This window comes from Pelmatolapia mariae, linkage group LG5 (genome assembly GCF_036321145.2).
Source record: "Pelmatolapia mariae isolate MD_Pm_ZW linkage group LG5, Pm_UMD_F_2, whole genome shotgun sequence".
In the NCBI taxonomy this organism is placed as follows: domain Eukaryota; kingdom Metazoa; phylum Chordata; class Actinopteri; order Cichliformes; family Cichlidae; genus Pelmatolapia; species Pelmatolapia mariae.
In genome coordinates this window covers 37186624-37200606 of record NC_086231.1, presented here as the reverse complement: position 1 = coordinate 37200606, position 13983 = coordinate 37186624, and the positions used below count along the sequence as shown (strand labels likewise).

The 13983-nt window shown below is 39.7% G+C and overlaps 1 protein-coding gene across 2 annotated transcripts in view; it reads left to right on the top strand.

The window, feature by feature from the left end:
* Positions 1 to 13983, top strand: part of cadpsa (Ca2+-dependent activator protein for secretion a) — a 318715-nt gene that overhangs the window by 267203 nt on the left and 37529 nt on the right. For both annotated transcript variants that reach the window (XM_063474914.1, XM_063474915.1), the window contains one exon: positions 3699 to 3731. In XM_063474914.1, the coding sequence (XP_063330984.1) occupies positions 3699 to 3731 (33 nt within the window). The remainder of the gene's footprint in view (positions 1 to 3698; positions 3732 to 13983) is intronic.

Below are 13983 nucleotides of genomic sequence, written 5' to 3'. Positions count from 1 at the left end.
GAAACGGTAAAAACGGCGTTTTATAAGCAGCACCCTTTCCTATTGGTCGAAAAATGTACCATGTCGACCAATCAAAAAATGATATGGCAACATGTCATTTAGTTGTTTAGGAAAGGGGGAAGTTTTAGGAGTGACGGCGGTGTTTTGAGATGTGAGAGATTTGCGATGTTTAGCGTGTTTGGAGTCTAACGTTAGTGTGTTGTCTTGTGTAGTTAGTGTGTAGTTAGTGTGTAGTGTAGTCAATAGTTTTGTTGTGTGTGTCAGAACAATGAGGCGACTGCTGAATGTTACAGGTGTTACAGCAGTGATACATCTCCTGTTGTCAGGCCTGCAGGTATCAGGCTGTTGTTCTCCTTTATCTCATAGTGGACAGAAATTATTTTTTGGAGTGGCACAAATAATTTGTGTGGCATCAGATTTGATGCAGAACAGCTGATTGTTCTGTAAATAGTTTGAAATGTTTATTTAAAAAACTGCCTTGGCTGCATTTTTAAATAGTTATTTGCATAACTCAGTTACTTTTTTGAAGAAGTAACTATATAATTAATTGCCCAACATTGGTCATTATATACTGTATTTTGCAGACAGAGAGTTACAGGACTCTCTCCCAGACCACAGACTCATAATACAAGTCAGAGCTTTATAAAAAAAAAAGAAAGAAGAAGAAAAGAAAGTTGTGTTTTCAAAATTGGAGTTCAAGTTATTTTTACTTTTTACTTTTTAGTGTTAACATACTACACAGGTCATGACCAAGATTTTTTTTTTAATTTTCATTGTAAGTGGGCTAAAGCAGTTAATTAAAAGTAGTCTAACATAAGTGTAAATGCTGTAATTTGATTATTTTAATAAACCATGTAACTTGGATGGATTCGATGCTGGCGTGACCACAGTGCACACGTCTGCTGTTGCTTAGAGTGGTCCAAGGGATCGCTCAGGGAGTTTGTGTGTTCGCTCAGATACATGAAAAATTAGAGGGAACATTGCACAACAGCTTTAAATGTGTGAGTATATGGAAATATGGGGTGGTCATTCAGACTAAAAGAAATCTCAAGATTTATTTTTTTAAATATCAGAGTTTTTTGGGAGGTCTAAGTACTTGAGGAACATTTCAAATGTGGGACTTTCAAAGTAACTAGTGTTGGGGTTTTTGTGAGAAAAGACAAATATGCTCAAATTATAAGTTTTCACAATTTATTATCCAACGGTTAGAATATCAAATTTGTTTTACATGGCACCATGGACCTCTCTGGCTCAGAGACAGAGGCTGCAGTAAATGCTTTCAGTGCAGGACACACAAACACAATGTTAACATGATTGGTAGAATCAGATAAAGGTGGCCTTAGGTCTGATATCAGGTTTCTTCTTCTGCACCTCTCTGGATTTCTCCTTATACGCAGAAGACCCTATTGCAGGCAACACTCCGGTTACCCTAGCAACCACCTCTTATCTGTTTATGACTGATAGTGTTTGAGTTAATCCAAGACTATTCTTCCGGGTGGGCCATTTATATGGATACACCGTAATAACATGGGAATGGTTGGTGATATTAAAGTCCTGTTTGTGGAACATTAGTATATGTGAGGGGGCAAACTCCTCAAGATGGGTGGTGACCATGGTGGCCATTTAGAAGTCGGCCATCTTGGATACAACTTTTGTTTTTTCAATAGGAAGAGGGCCATGTGACACATCAAACTTATTGGTAATGTCACAAGAAAAACAATGGTGTGCTTGGTTTCAACGTAACTATAGAAAATATTTGCCAAAATCGTCCAGTGTTGAATGAAACCACAGGTACATTCGGTGCAAAACGTTTCGTCGACACTGTTGCATTTGTTTGGGAGAAAACTTACAAACATACAGTACAGCACTTCAGAGTCACACTGTTAGCGATCGAAGATTTATGTAAATTTGACAAGCTGAATACATTCTGTACTGTACAGGAGACACGGCACGAGATTGATTGACAATGGTCTACAGCTAATCAGGACGCAGAACACAATGCGCTCAAAAAAATAAATAAAATTGATTTGTGCAAAATTGCACAAAAAATATCCTCGAAACAGCAAGGCTGTGAAAGGTGAACCGCATTATAGCGAGGGACCACTGTATATAGTATCTGCTGTGTATTGCGTGCACATAGTCTTCGTAAACATGATACGTTTTACCAACAGGACAGACGTTGCAATCATATGTAGTTTAAGACAGGGAAAAAACATAATCAGAGCACAAAATGAAAATAGCTGCAATTCACATTTTAAGCTTCCATTCAAATGACTCGATTCAGGTTACTTCCATGGCCAAAGGTGAATAAAATCACGTACAGTAGGCATGCAGACTGCTTTTGCAAGCAAACAATTGGGAATGACAGCAACCGTGTGGGCTGAAATTATATTAAACTCCTTTTGATTAAGAATGAGATGTTACTCAAGTTCTCATGTGTGTGAAGGCAGATTAAAAAATACTTTTAGCAATATAGTGTGTAATGTGTGCTATAGATACAGAACTGGTTACCTGTAATATTTTATTTTTACAATTATTGTCTTTTATTTTGTTTTGTTTTTCTATGAAAACATATATTCTCTGGTTCTATTTTGACTTCATTAGACATATTCATTGATTTACTTCTGTGACTAGAAGAGCATGCATCAGCATTCAGCTCTGTGCCTCTGTCACCAAACAGCAATGGCAAAATTGCTCAGAGCTTCTAAAGAAAACATCAGAAACCAGTGGGTGGTAGTTTTAACCTCCTAAAAACCTCCTAAAAACCATCTTTTACTATAGTGTTGTATATGTTTCCTTTTTCTATTGCAAAGACAATTGATACATGAGGTTCTGCTGGCCTTTGCATTGGTAGCTGGTAGCTACCTAAACTAGCTATGATCTGGAATATTAAGTGTTTATAAAAGCTCAGTTAACACACTCAGAGACAAGGGCATAACTTAATAATGATGCATCAGAATAAGAATACTTCACTAATAATTTACTCGGACTGTAAATGGCAGTATGTGTAAATCATAGTGTGAAGCTATTATACTGTAACTGAACTTTTGAATGTAATGAACAATTTTAACAGACATCTTCATTTCCTCAGTGAAAGCGCACCTATGTAGGAAATTTGTTATTAATTCTAAAGCTACCTTTTGTTCTGGTAAATTAAGGGGTTTAAATTTGATTTAATGAAAAAGCATCCATTTATCTCACTATACTGATACTCTATGTATGTATGTATCTCCTCATACACAAGTGGACCATTTTCATAAACACTGCATTGGCACTGAGTGTGCGTATACAAATATTTTATAAAACTCCCCACATTGTATGCATTTGTAAATTACAATGGTGTGCAACTATATAAAGTCTCATGGCATCATATTATAATCATCTGTTCTGATATGTGTATTTCTATGCTCACTATTTCATTGAAATTGTTATAGTTTTTATGTTAATCATTTATGCTAACTGTAATACCATTAGATTTTTTGGTGAGCTTCTCCGGCACTAGCTCCCTAAATTTCCACAACACTACAAAAGCTAAACTGTTAAATTATGAATGCAATAACAGTGACTGCATTTGTGCAGCTAATATCACCACAAATCAGTGTTTCTAGATCAGCAGGTGCGAAGATATAAGATGCTCAGTCTCACCTGGACAACTTTTGTTCAGCTGCTGTACTCAGTGTTTTTCTATCTTTGTCAAGGTAAAAGCTGCTTCGAAGTATGTGGACGTGCCTGTAAGTATTCATTTTACATCTCCGCTGTTGTAATGTATGTGTGTACAGTATGGGTCATTGTGCCTTTATCAAGTTTTGATTTGCTCATCAGATATATTTTGGAGCACTAAGAAGTACTAAATCTATATTCTGAAATTTTTGGTGACTGTTTGGCCTCAAAATGTCTTCATTAATCCCAGTCCCTGTTGTGTTTGCATGACTCACATGCATGTAAGTGCTGTTAAGACTCCTTTGTATTGTATCACTCAACATATAATTCCATCCCTGATTCCTGATTCCATTCCATGATAAGAATTTGTAAATCCACTTCATATGGTAGTTACATGATGACATGTGTAAATATTTTGATATTTAAAAAACTACATAGAAAACCTAATAGTTCATATTCGAAAACTAATATGACGTGACATTCAGAGATAATTTGTTTACTGGTCACATCTCCCTCGAAGCCTCAGCCTACACACATGATGAGTCATCACCCTCTCACAATGTTCTCACAAAGAAAATTTCTGCCTTTGACTTTAAAATGACATTTGCTATATGATGTACACAGTGAGTGTCGGGATTTCCATTTGCTGAAATTCCATCCATCTGTCTATTCATCCATCCAACCATTCCAGTGGACCCACTACTGATTGGAGGTGTTGAAGGGATCCAGTGTAGCGCGCGCGCGCGTGTGTGTGTGTGTGTGGTTCTGCAGCATACTTAAATGGTGTATTCTGTCATTTGATGGTGATTAAATCAAATCTGACTTAAATCGCTGTTATATTAATTTTTTATAATGCTATATATAATACACACACATATATATATCTATATATATAGATATATATATGTATTAGGGGTGCAACAATGCTCGTATTGATATTGAACCGTGCGATACAGTGCTTTCGGTTTGGTACGCATATGTATTGAACACTACAAAATTTTTTATTTATTTTATCAACTTTTCTTCTGACGATGCTGTCTGTGTTGAGCGCTCAGTGGATCTGCGTTTGACTACTCCGCCTAGGCTGCACTGTCGAGTGCAGATCCACTGAGCGCAGCGCAAGCTAGCAAGACAGAAACTAAGCTCGTTGCAACATGGCAACTGCCTCAACGCTACCCGAAATTGAACCTCCCCCACCCTCATTCAGATCTGGCGTTTGGAACTATCTTGGTTTTCATGTGAAGCATGACCCTGATGGTAAGCGCGTCATGGACAAAAGTAAAACAGTATGTCGGATGTGCCACGCAATGGTCAATTGGTGGGAACTAGTGCGTTAGCGCAGTTAGCTTGTTAACGTGTTGTCGCCGTCCAGCCGAGTTATGGCGTTAATGTCATTTTAACGAGATTAACGCTGACAGCACTAGTGGGAACACAACTAATATGACTGCACATTTACGCCGACATCATCCTAGTGCAAAGACAAGTGGAAGCAGACAAAAACAAAAACAAGCATGCATGCTACAAACTTTAGCCGAGTCATTTAGACAGCCGTTAGCACATGATTCTCCTCATGGGGACCTGATATGTTTAATATGCTGCTGAGAAAATACCCCAGAAGAAGAATATAGTATAGCTTTTATTTTGGAAAGAGCCATTTCTTTGTAATAAACTCTCTTTTCCAAAGATGAGTGATTTCTCGATCAGATAGATTTATTTATTTTTTATTATTTTGTTGTTTCAGCAACATTAAATTTAAAAACTGTATTTTTGAGTTAAAATATATATTTATAATTTTAATAATTAACAAATTAAAAAGACATGAACATTTTTTGGTATCGAAAAAATATCGAACCGTGACACCAAAGTATCGAACCGAACCGAACCGTGAACTTTGTGTATCGTTGCACCCCTAATATATATATATATATATATATATATATATATATATATATATATTAGGGGTGCAACAATACTCGTATCGATATTGAACCGTTCGATACAGTGCTTTCGGTTCAGTACGCATATGTATCGAACAATACAAAATATTTTATTTATTTTATCAACTTTTCTTCTGACGAGCGCTCAGTGGATCTGCGTTCGACTACTCCGCCTAGGCTGCACTGTCGAGTGCAGATCCACTGAGCGCAGCGCAAGCTAGCAAGACAGAAGCTAAGCTCGTTGCAACATGGCAACTGCCTCAACGCTACCCGAAATTGAACCTCCCCCACCCTCATTCAGATCTGGCGTTTGGAACTATCTTGGTTTTCATGTGAAGTATGACCCTGATGGTAAGCGCGTCATGGACAAAAGTAAAACAGTATGTCGGATGTGCCACGCAATGCTCAATTGGTGAGAACTAGTGCGTTAGCGCAGTTAGCTCGTTAACATGTTGACGTCGTCCAGCCCCACGCACGGGGCGATCCGCTGTAGCTCGTTAACGGAGATTTGCCGCGTTATGACGTTAATGCCATTTTAATGAGATTAACGCTGACAGCACTAGTGGGAACACAACGAATATGACTGCACATTTACGCCGACATCATCCTAGTGCAAAGACAAGTGGAAGCAGACAAAAACAACAAGCACGCATGCTACAAACTTTACCCTCATCATTTAGACAGCAGTTAGCACATGATTCTCATTATGGAGACCTGATATGTTTAATATGCTGCTGAGAATATACCCCAGAAGAAGCATATAGTATAGCTTTTATTTTGGAAAGAGCCATTTCTCTGTAATAAACTCTCTTTTCCAAAGATGAGTGATTTCTCGATCAGATAGATTTATTTATTTTTTATTATTTTGTTGTTTCAGCAACATTAAATTTAAAAAGTGTACTTTTGAGTTAAAATATATATTTATAATTTTAATAAATGACAAATTAAAAAGGCATGAACATTTTTTTGTATCGAAAAAATATTGAACCGTGACAACAAAGTATCGAACCGAACCGAACCGTGAATTTTGTGTATTGTTGCACCCCTAATATATGTATATATATATATATATATATATATATATATATATATATAATGCTTTATATTTGATATTGTCTTAACCATAGCAATATCATAACATATTCTGCTAGATCTTACTTATGAAACTAATGTCTGCTATTTTTGATGAATTCAAATGGAGCATTTTTTTTCCCTGGTGATGTGAGAATGTTTGTTTGTGTGTTCTTGTTCATCTACAAATATTTGATCATACTTTCACATCTACCATCATGATCCAGATGGTGCTGGGTGTAGTATTTCCACATTGAATGTCCCCACGTTTCCTTCCCCAAATGTCCATTCATATGTATGTGGCCAGACACTGACAGCCATCCGTGCCTCATGCATCCATCTCTGTGCTGCATACATTGTGAGTCCTTGTTGTACAACACATGCCCATTCTGCTGTCAGGTTGGCGGCGGTGGTGTTTGCATGTGTCTGTGTGCGCGTCAGTTCTAGATAAGCTGCCAACACTTTGGCCCTTGCAACATGCCAAATATCAAATTAATGCCTTGTCAGTAAATCTGAAGAGCCACTGTGTACGCTGGCAAGGGTCACAGTTTCTGGACCAGCATGCTAATTGTGTTCTCATCGTACAACATTTGAGTTACGCTGGTTAAAAATGGCAAAAAAAAAAAAGACTCATTCACACATTGTAGGCATTACTGCAGATGTGTTATCCACATTTAGTGGGAGATGGCAATGAGTTGTTTGGATGACTTTTTGGAGTCCTGATGAATGAAATTCAAGCACAAAGGGTTAAAAGAGTGTTATTTTATGAAATATGAAAATGGGAAAATATGTTGTTGTTAGAAAGACAGCTAAGGTGCCGACAACTGCAATGTTCTCCCAATATAAGTAAGTAAGTAAAATTTTATTTATATAGCACATTTCATGATAAAAGATCACAAAGTGCTTCACAAGGTATAAAACAAAAACAGACAAAAGTTAACAAAATGCAATTCTAAAAAGATGTGTTTTTAGTTGTTTTTTTGATATTTCAGATATCAGAGTGGCAGGCCTCCTAACAGGCTGTTGTCCAAGTGTCTGCAGTCCCCCGTTCATGTTGCACATGCCCAGACTGCAGAGACTAGTTTCAATCAGTCTCAACTCTGTCACAAGAGCTTGGTGTGCAACCCTGTAATGACCGAATTCAACAATTTGTGAACCATCTCGGCTCGAATGTAGTAGAGCTGGCTTCCACTTGATTATCATGTTAGATCTCTCATCATCAATAAATACGGTTTCTTATCTGATTTTAATGGTTCTGCAACTGCTGACAGCTGAGACAGTAAATCAACATGTGTACTGTGATCATCACTAAGCCAATATGTTTATGGTGGCACTGTGAAATGCTGCTGCTAAGCAGATACGACAACTAATATACTACTGCTAATACTACTGTGCTTAAGCACATCAGCAGACTGCAAAAAATCACAACCCACACACACTGGTGAGACTGGTGGGTTGAACTGAATTTCCCGGAGGAACCTACTGGAGTAGTAGTATTGCTTAATATTTACCAAAATACACAGATGAAAACTTTGCTCTGCGTGGGCACTAGAGAATATTTGGTAGCACTTTCTATCAGAGCTCAGCAATAATGTGATAGTCGGATATTATGGTGAAAACAAGAAGGGAATGATAGGGAGATAAGTTATTACCACTTATTTACCAAAGTTATATCAAAGTAAGAACACAATTTCTTTCATCAACAATAGTTATACCTCCACTTAGGTTAAGCTAAATAATATTACACTTAGATTTGTGAAACAGGGTAACAGGGTCCTAAAACTCCCAGCTGCCAAATCCAGGTTCAGCACTTGAAATCAATTCCAAATCTAACATCTATTTATAAAACCTTTGCAGCTGAGAAAAATGTCACACGGCCTTTGCTTGTGTTGAAAGCTATCCCAGCACCTGGATGTTGTGCATGTGAGCCCCTCACTTTAAAAATTTTGGCCCTTTCATTGTGAATAGTGTACCATAGTGTACCATAATGTAAAAAGCAAGGTAGCTCCTGGTTCTGGTATTCTAGTGTTACAGCTTGAATGTTATATATTGAAACCAATGTGATCCTCTGGCCAGCTTTATTGGCCTTTGCAATATTGCCAGTGCCAAATGCATCGATTGTGGTGACCACTTGGGAAATAAAAAGGTTAACACTTTAGTATACACTAGTAAGGTATCAGTTAATAGTTCATTCATCATTTATAAATGATGAAGTTACAATTTCTCAATAGTATTATTGCACCAAACACGTTTTTTAGAAGCAAAGGTTAATGGTTTGTGGTATAGGAAATAGGTATCATTACAATAGTAGGCAACTATTCAGATGAACATTGATACACATAAAGATTACAAAATGAACTAATTTTGTGTGTTCATAAAGGTTTTTTTAAATGCTTATTTCATATTGTACTTCATGTTAAATTCAGTCTGTTACTAATAGCTGACTAACTATTTTGTTTAACCACATTTAAAATGAGAGACAAGCTATACCTCACAAAGCTTCAACAAATCAAACTGAAAGGTCAGCAGGACCAAACAATCCTCAGCTATCTAACAGAAAAAGGAAACAAAGCACAACATGATGTAGAATAGATTCACAACAAGATGCACACACTTAAGGTTAACAAAATACTGAAGTGTAAGTAGGACCAGTTTGAGTTTGTAGGATGGGAGAGACACACTGAGCATCCGGAGTCACAGCGTACTTTAAGTGGAATATGAAGCACCTTCATTCAAAATAAAACATCAATATTGTTATCACAAATCATCAGTGAATATGCCACAGTGCTTAAAAATCAAGCGTGAACACCACAGAGTATTCCTCATATTAATAATGTTAGTATTCCTCTCTGTTAATAAAGCAGTGCATGGTAATGTCTCTGAAATGTTTAAGAGTTTGGAAATTCTTTACTTTGTTCCTCAAGTTCAGTTTTCCTTTTGTTTGTAGTCAGCTAGCTTTAGTTAGACAAGTGTAGCACTGTAGCAAACTTTTCCGTCACTGCCCATTTCAAGGCTAAAAACTCGAACTTATGGGCAGGATAACGAGATTAACTCCTAGACAACCCATGACTTGCATAAGCTATTACCCTGGTCTGGCCATTTTGCTCTTAATCGAGTGCGGCGCCAAGCCCTGTAGTGCTGGTGTCGGTATGGAGTGTATATAGCAGTTTAGGGTCAGCAAAACCCAATACAGGTGCAGTACTGAGCTTTTCAATGATGGTTTTGAAAGCAAGATCACAAGAGGGAGTCCATCGCTCACCGAAAGGTGTCTTGGGGTCATGGTACTGGACAGACTTAGCTTTAGGCTTTGTGCTTTTGCGCAAAGGAGGGTAGCCTGATGTTAAGTCAGTGAGGGGCTTAACAATGCTCGAATAGTTCTTAATGAACTGCCTGTAGTACCCTGAAAAGCCTAAGAATGAGCGGAGCTGTTTAAGATCACGGGGCACCGGCCAGGTACTTAAGGCTTCCAATTTTTCAGGGTCAGTCTCCACTCCCTTGCTGGACACAATATGCCCAAGATATCTGACAGAAGTTTGGAAAAACTTGCATTTCTCGAAGAAGAGATTGAGCCCATATTCTTTCAGGCGATCAAGAACTTTCATTAAGCGAACCTCATGTTCTTCAAGCATCTGGAAGAATACACAATGACCTCGCGCAGGTTCATGTCGCCCATACATTTCTCCATGAGCCGCTGGAATGTGCTGGGGGTGTTTGTAATGCCTTGGGGCATTCTATTAAATTCCCAAAAGCCGTTTGTCCAGCTCCTCCATCTCAATTTGGTAGTACCCCGATTTTAAATCCAGGACAGAGAACCATTGCGACCCGATCAAGGTGGAAAACGTTTCCTCCAAATTGGGAAGGGCGTAAGCATCTTTTATAGTCTGTGCGTTAAGCTTTCTGTAGTCGATACAGAGGCGGACTTCACCATTTTTCTTCCGCACGACTACTACTACTAATAATAATAATGGTTTGCATTTATATAGCGCTCTTCGAGAAACCTCAAAGCGCTTTACAATTCCACTATTCATTCACTCTCACCTTTACACACTGGTGGAGGCAAGCTACAGTTGTAGCCACAGCTGCCCTGGGGCAGACTGACAGAAGCGAGGCTGCCATATCGCGCCATCGGCCCCTCTGGCCAACACCAGTAGGCGGTAGGTGAAGTGTCTTGCCCAAGGACACAACGACCGAGACTGTCCGAGCTGGGGCTCGAACCGGCAACCTTCCAATTACAAGACGAACTACCAACTCTTGAGCCACGATCGCCCCACGATCGCCTACAATAGGTGAAGAAAAAGGGGAGGTAGACTACCTGATCACACCAGCTGTGTGAGGTGAGGTGCTTACAGACTGCTTCCAGGTCGTTTGGATGTATGGGACGCGCTCTATGCTTGAACGGTGTTTCATCTGACAATCTGATCGTGTGTTTCACTTGATCCGTTTTTCCAAAGTCGAGATCATTTTGTGCAAACACTTCGGGCATTTGGCTTAGCTTTTCTGTTTTGCACTCCTTCCATTCAGCGCTAATAGGGGAAGAGTAAAAGTTAAATGCTATATTTGACTTCTGCTCAGTTCGGGATCTTGGAGTTCTCACTGAGTGTTTGTGAGATAGAACTCTTTGATATGCACTGATTTCTCCAATGATGCAATTTAGAGGGATTGTCACATCATGTTCGGATTCATTGGTAAGTATAACTGGAACAAGGTAAGGTGCTCATTCAGGTAGGTCTGTGAGACAAGGTTTCACAAGGATGTCACCAGGTAAGGCTGACATTCGTGGATACTCTAACAAGACAGACTTTTCACTGTTACTGGCTGACACAGCTACAGCACCATCTAGAACAGTTTGGCCTGCTGGAATTAACTGTGGCTCTTTGTTGTGCATCGTCACTAAACCAAGACTACTGTCTTTGGACTGTTTGTGTCGTGACTCAAGAACTTTTAGAACTGCTCGATAGCCATATGGCATGTTCAGCTGCAGTTCATGGCATGCGTCAGAGTACAGCTCATAAAGTACATCTAATGTGTTTGTCCCAATTAGCACTAAGGACTGAGAAGCTGTGCGTACATCGGGGACAACTAAGGCAAGTATCGGCAATTCAGCTTCAATGCCAAGGAAGTCTTTTGGGAAAGTGACATGCAGTTCAATGTAGCCTAAGTAAGGTACAGACTGACCGTTGGCACCCTCAACTTCTAACAGTTCAAAAAGTGGCTTAATCTCATGACAGGACAAATGCTGACAATGTAAGACTCGGGGACTGTAGTCACCTGGGAACCAGTATCTAGTAAACAACTCACTGGGTGACCATTAACTTTCACTTGTGCAGTACTCTTTGTACCAATTAGACCTTCAGGAAGGTCGAAGGAATCCATTCTTGTGTGTGACTTTAGGCTGGCACGCTTTTTAGGTGGAGCTTTTTGTCCAACCTGGGTGGGACGGGTTAACAAAGCATCAGCCTCCATTTGTCCCGCAACAGAGACAGACTTTAGTTTAAAAAAAGCTGGTCATTTTGCCTGTCCCATATCTGCCTTCTCACTCTTAGTTCCTTTCGTTTTGCAACTACAAGGGCAGGGTTTGGCTCTGATTCACAAGTGGTTACTATATGTCCATCTTCCCCACAGCGGAAGCAATACCAGGGCTTGGGCCTAGTACTGGGGCGGCTGGGTGGAAGTGAGTTTTCAGGTTTGGCATGGTCAGGTTTTTTATTTTCAGGTTTCTTTGTTCGGACTGTCTGGAATGTTGCTTGTTTCTTTGGCTTCACGACAGCAGCTAATTGGCTTTTTAGATCAGCAACTTGTTTTTTCAGCTCTTTTAGACTATCTTACTCTGCTCGAGGAACATCTGCATCTGTTTCAGTGACTGTCATTAGACACTGCTTTTGTTTTTGTGGCGCTAAAGTGTTTCCTCATTCGTGTGCTTTTAACTTCTTGTCGGTTTTCTGCAGTACGCAGGAGAAGCAATAGCTCTCCATAAGTGGGTGGCTCCTTATGCTTTAGCTCCAACTGCAGTTCCGTTAGCAAGTTATTATCCCAGTAGCCTCTGTAAAACTGTTTAAGAAGCTGCTTATTTACTTCATGTAGTTCAAGACCACCTCTGCACACTGTGTGATTGAGCGCCACCTGCAAACGAAGCAGATAAGCAGAGGGCTTTTCACCATGATCTTGGAGGGTGGTCATGAAGCGTACAAATAGTTCCTCACCATCTTCGACGGTGCCAAAAGCTGAATCCAGAAGTTTAAGATAGTCCACAGGGGTGGCTTCTGGCCCAAGAGGGCGAATGACATCAGAAGCAGGAGCAAGGAGACTTTCAAGGATCTTACGAGTTTTTTCCAACTCAGACAAAGAAGCATCTTCCATCAACAAGTCAACATGAAAACACCATGTTTCATAGTCAGCTTCGCTGTAAGGTCTGGGCATCTTGCCAGAGAAAGCTCTGAGTCTTAATGTAGAGTGAGCATGTGATGTCTTTTCAACACTCTTGACAACATGCTCGACTACTATTTTTCTGAACCTCTGGTGGGCTGAGGTCAGTTGGACTCAATATTTGAGGTGTCAAGTTTGGTCTTATGGGGCGTTGGAATGTGCCCTGAATGGGTTCAGGAGGGTGAGGCAGTTCAGTTAAGACTGAAGGTGAGGCTCCAAGTTGTGTGGATCCTACCACAGGGCAAGTCTGATCAGCAGTATCATTTTCAGGGTTTATTTCAGCTGTCTCAGCAGCTTCAATGGTCTTCCCTATTGTGGACATGGCCTCCCGCAACACTTCCTCGAAATCCTTCCCAGTTAACTTGGCTAAACCTTTCAGGTTGCTAATATAAGCTTCAGTAACACTGCCCCCTACAGTCTTGGTATAGACGTCAGTTAAGGCTCGAATGTGGTAACTGACATCTGGATTGTCAGTGGACTGTAAGAGGTACGGCAGCTTAGGTGCTAATATTTCAACGGCTGCACCGGACTCAAACTCTACAATCTGACTTTTGTGGAATGCAGAAGAGTCATCATTGACAGCGAGTAGTCTACGAATAGTACCATGTTGCTCTAGAAACTCAAATACCTCTTTGTCTTTCTCTCTATCTGCAACACCGCTAACAATGATGGCATTTGGTACTTTAATGGCATACTTCTTGACAAAATCCATTTTCACAGTATGTGAGTTGTCTGATCAAAGGTCAAAAAGGATACCAATGTTGTCACACAACACTCTAGGCTCCTGGCTGGCTCGCCACTTTTTATTCTATGTAGCACTGGTGGTGCAATACTAGTGGGCATATAAGACCTGTTAGTGCTACTTCTAGCCTTCTTTGCATGTAGTACAGGC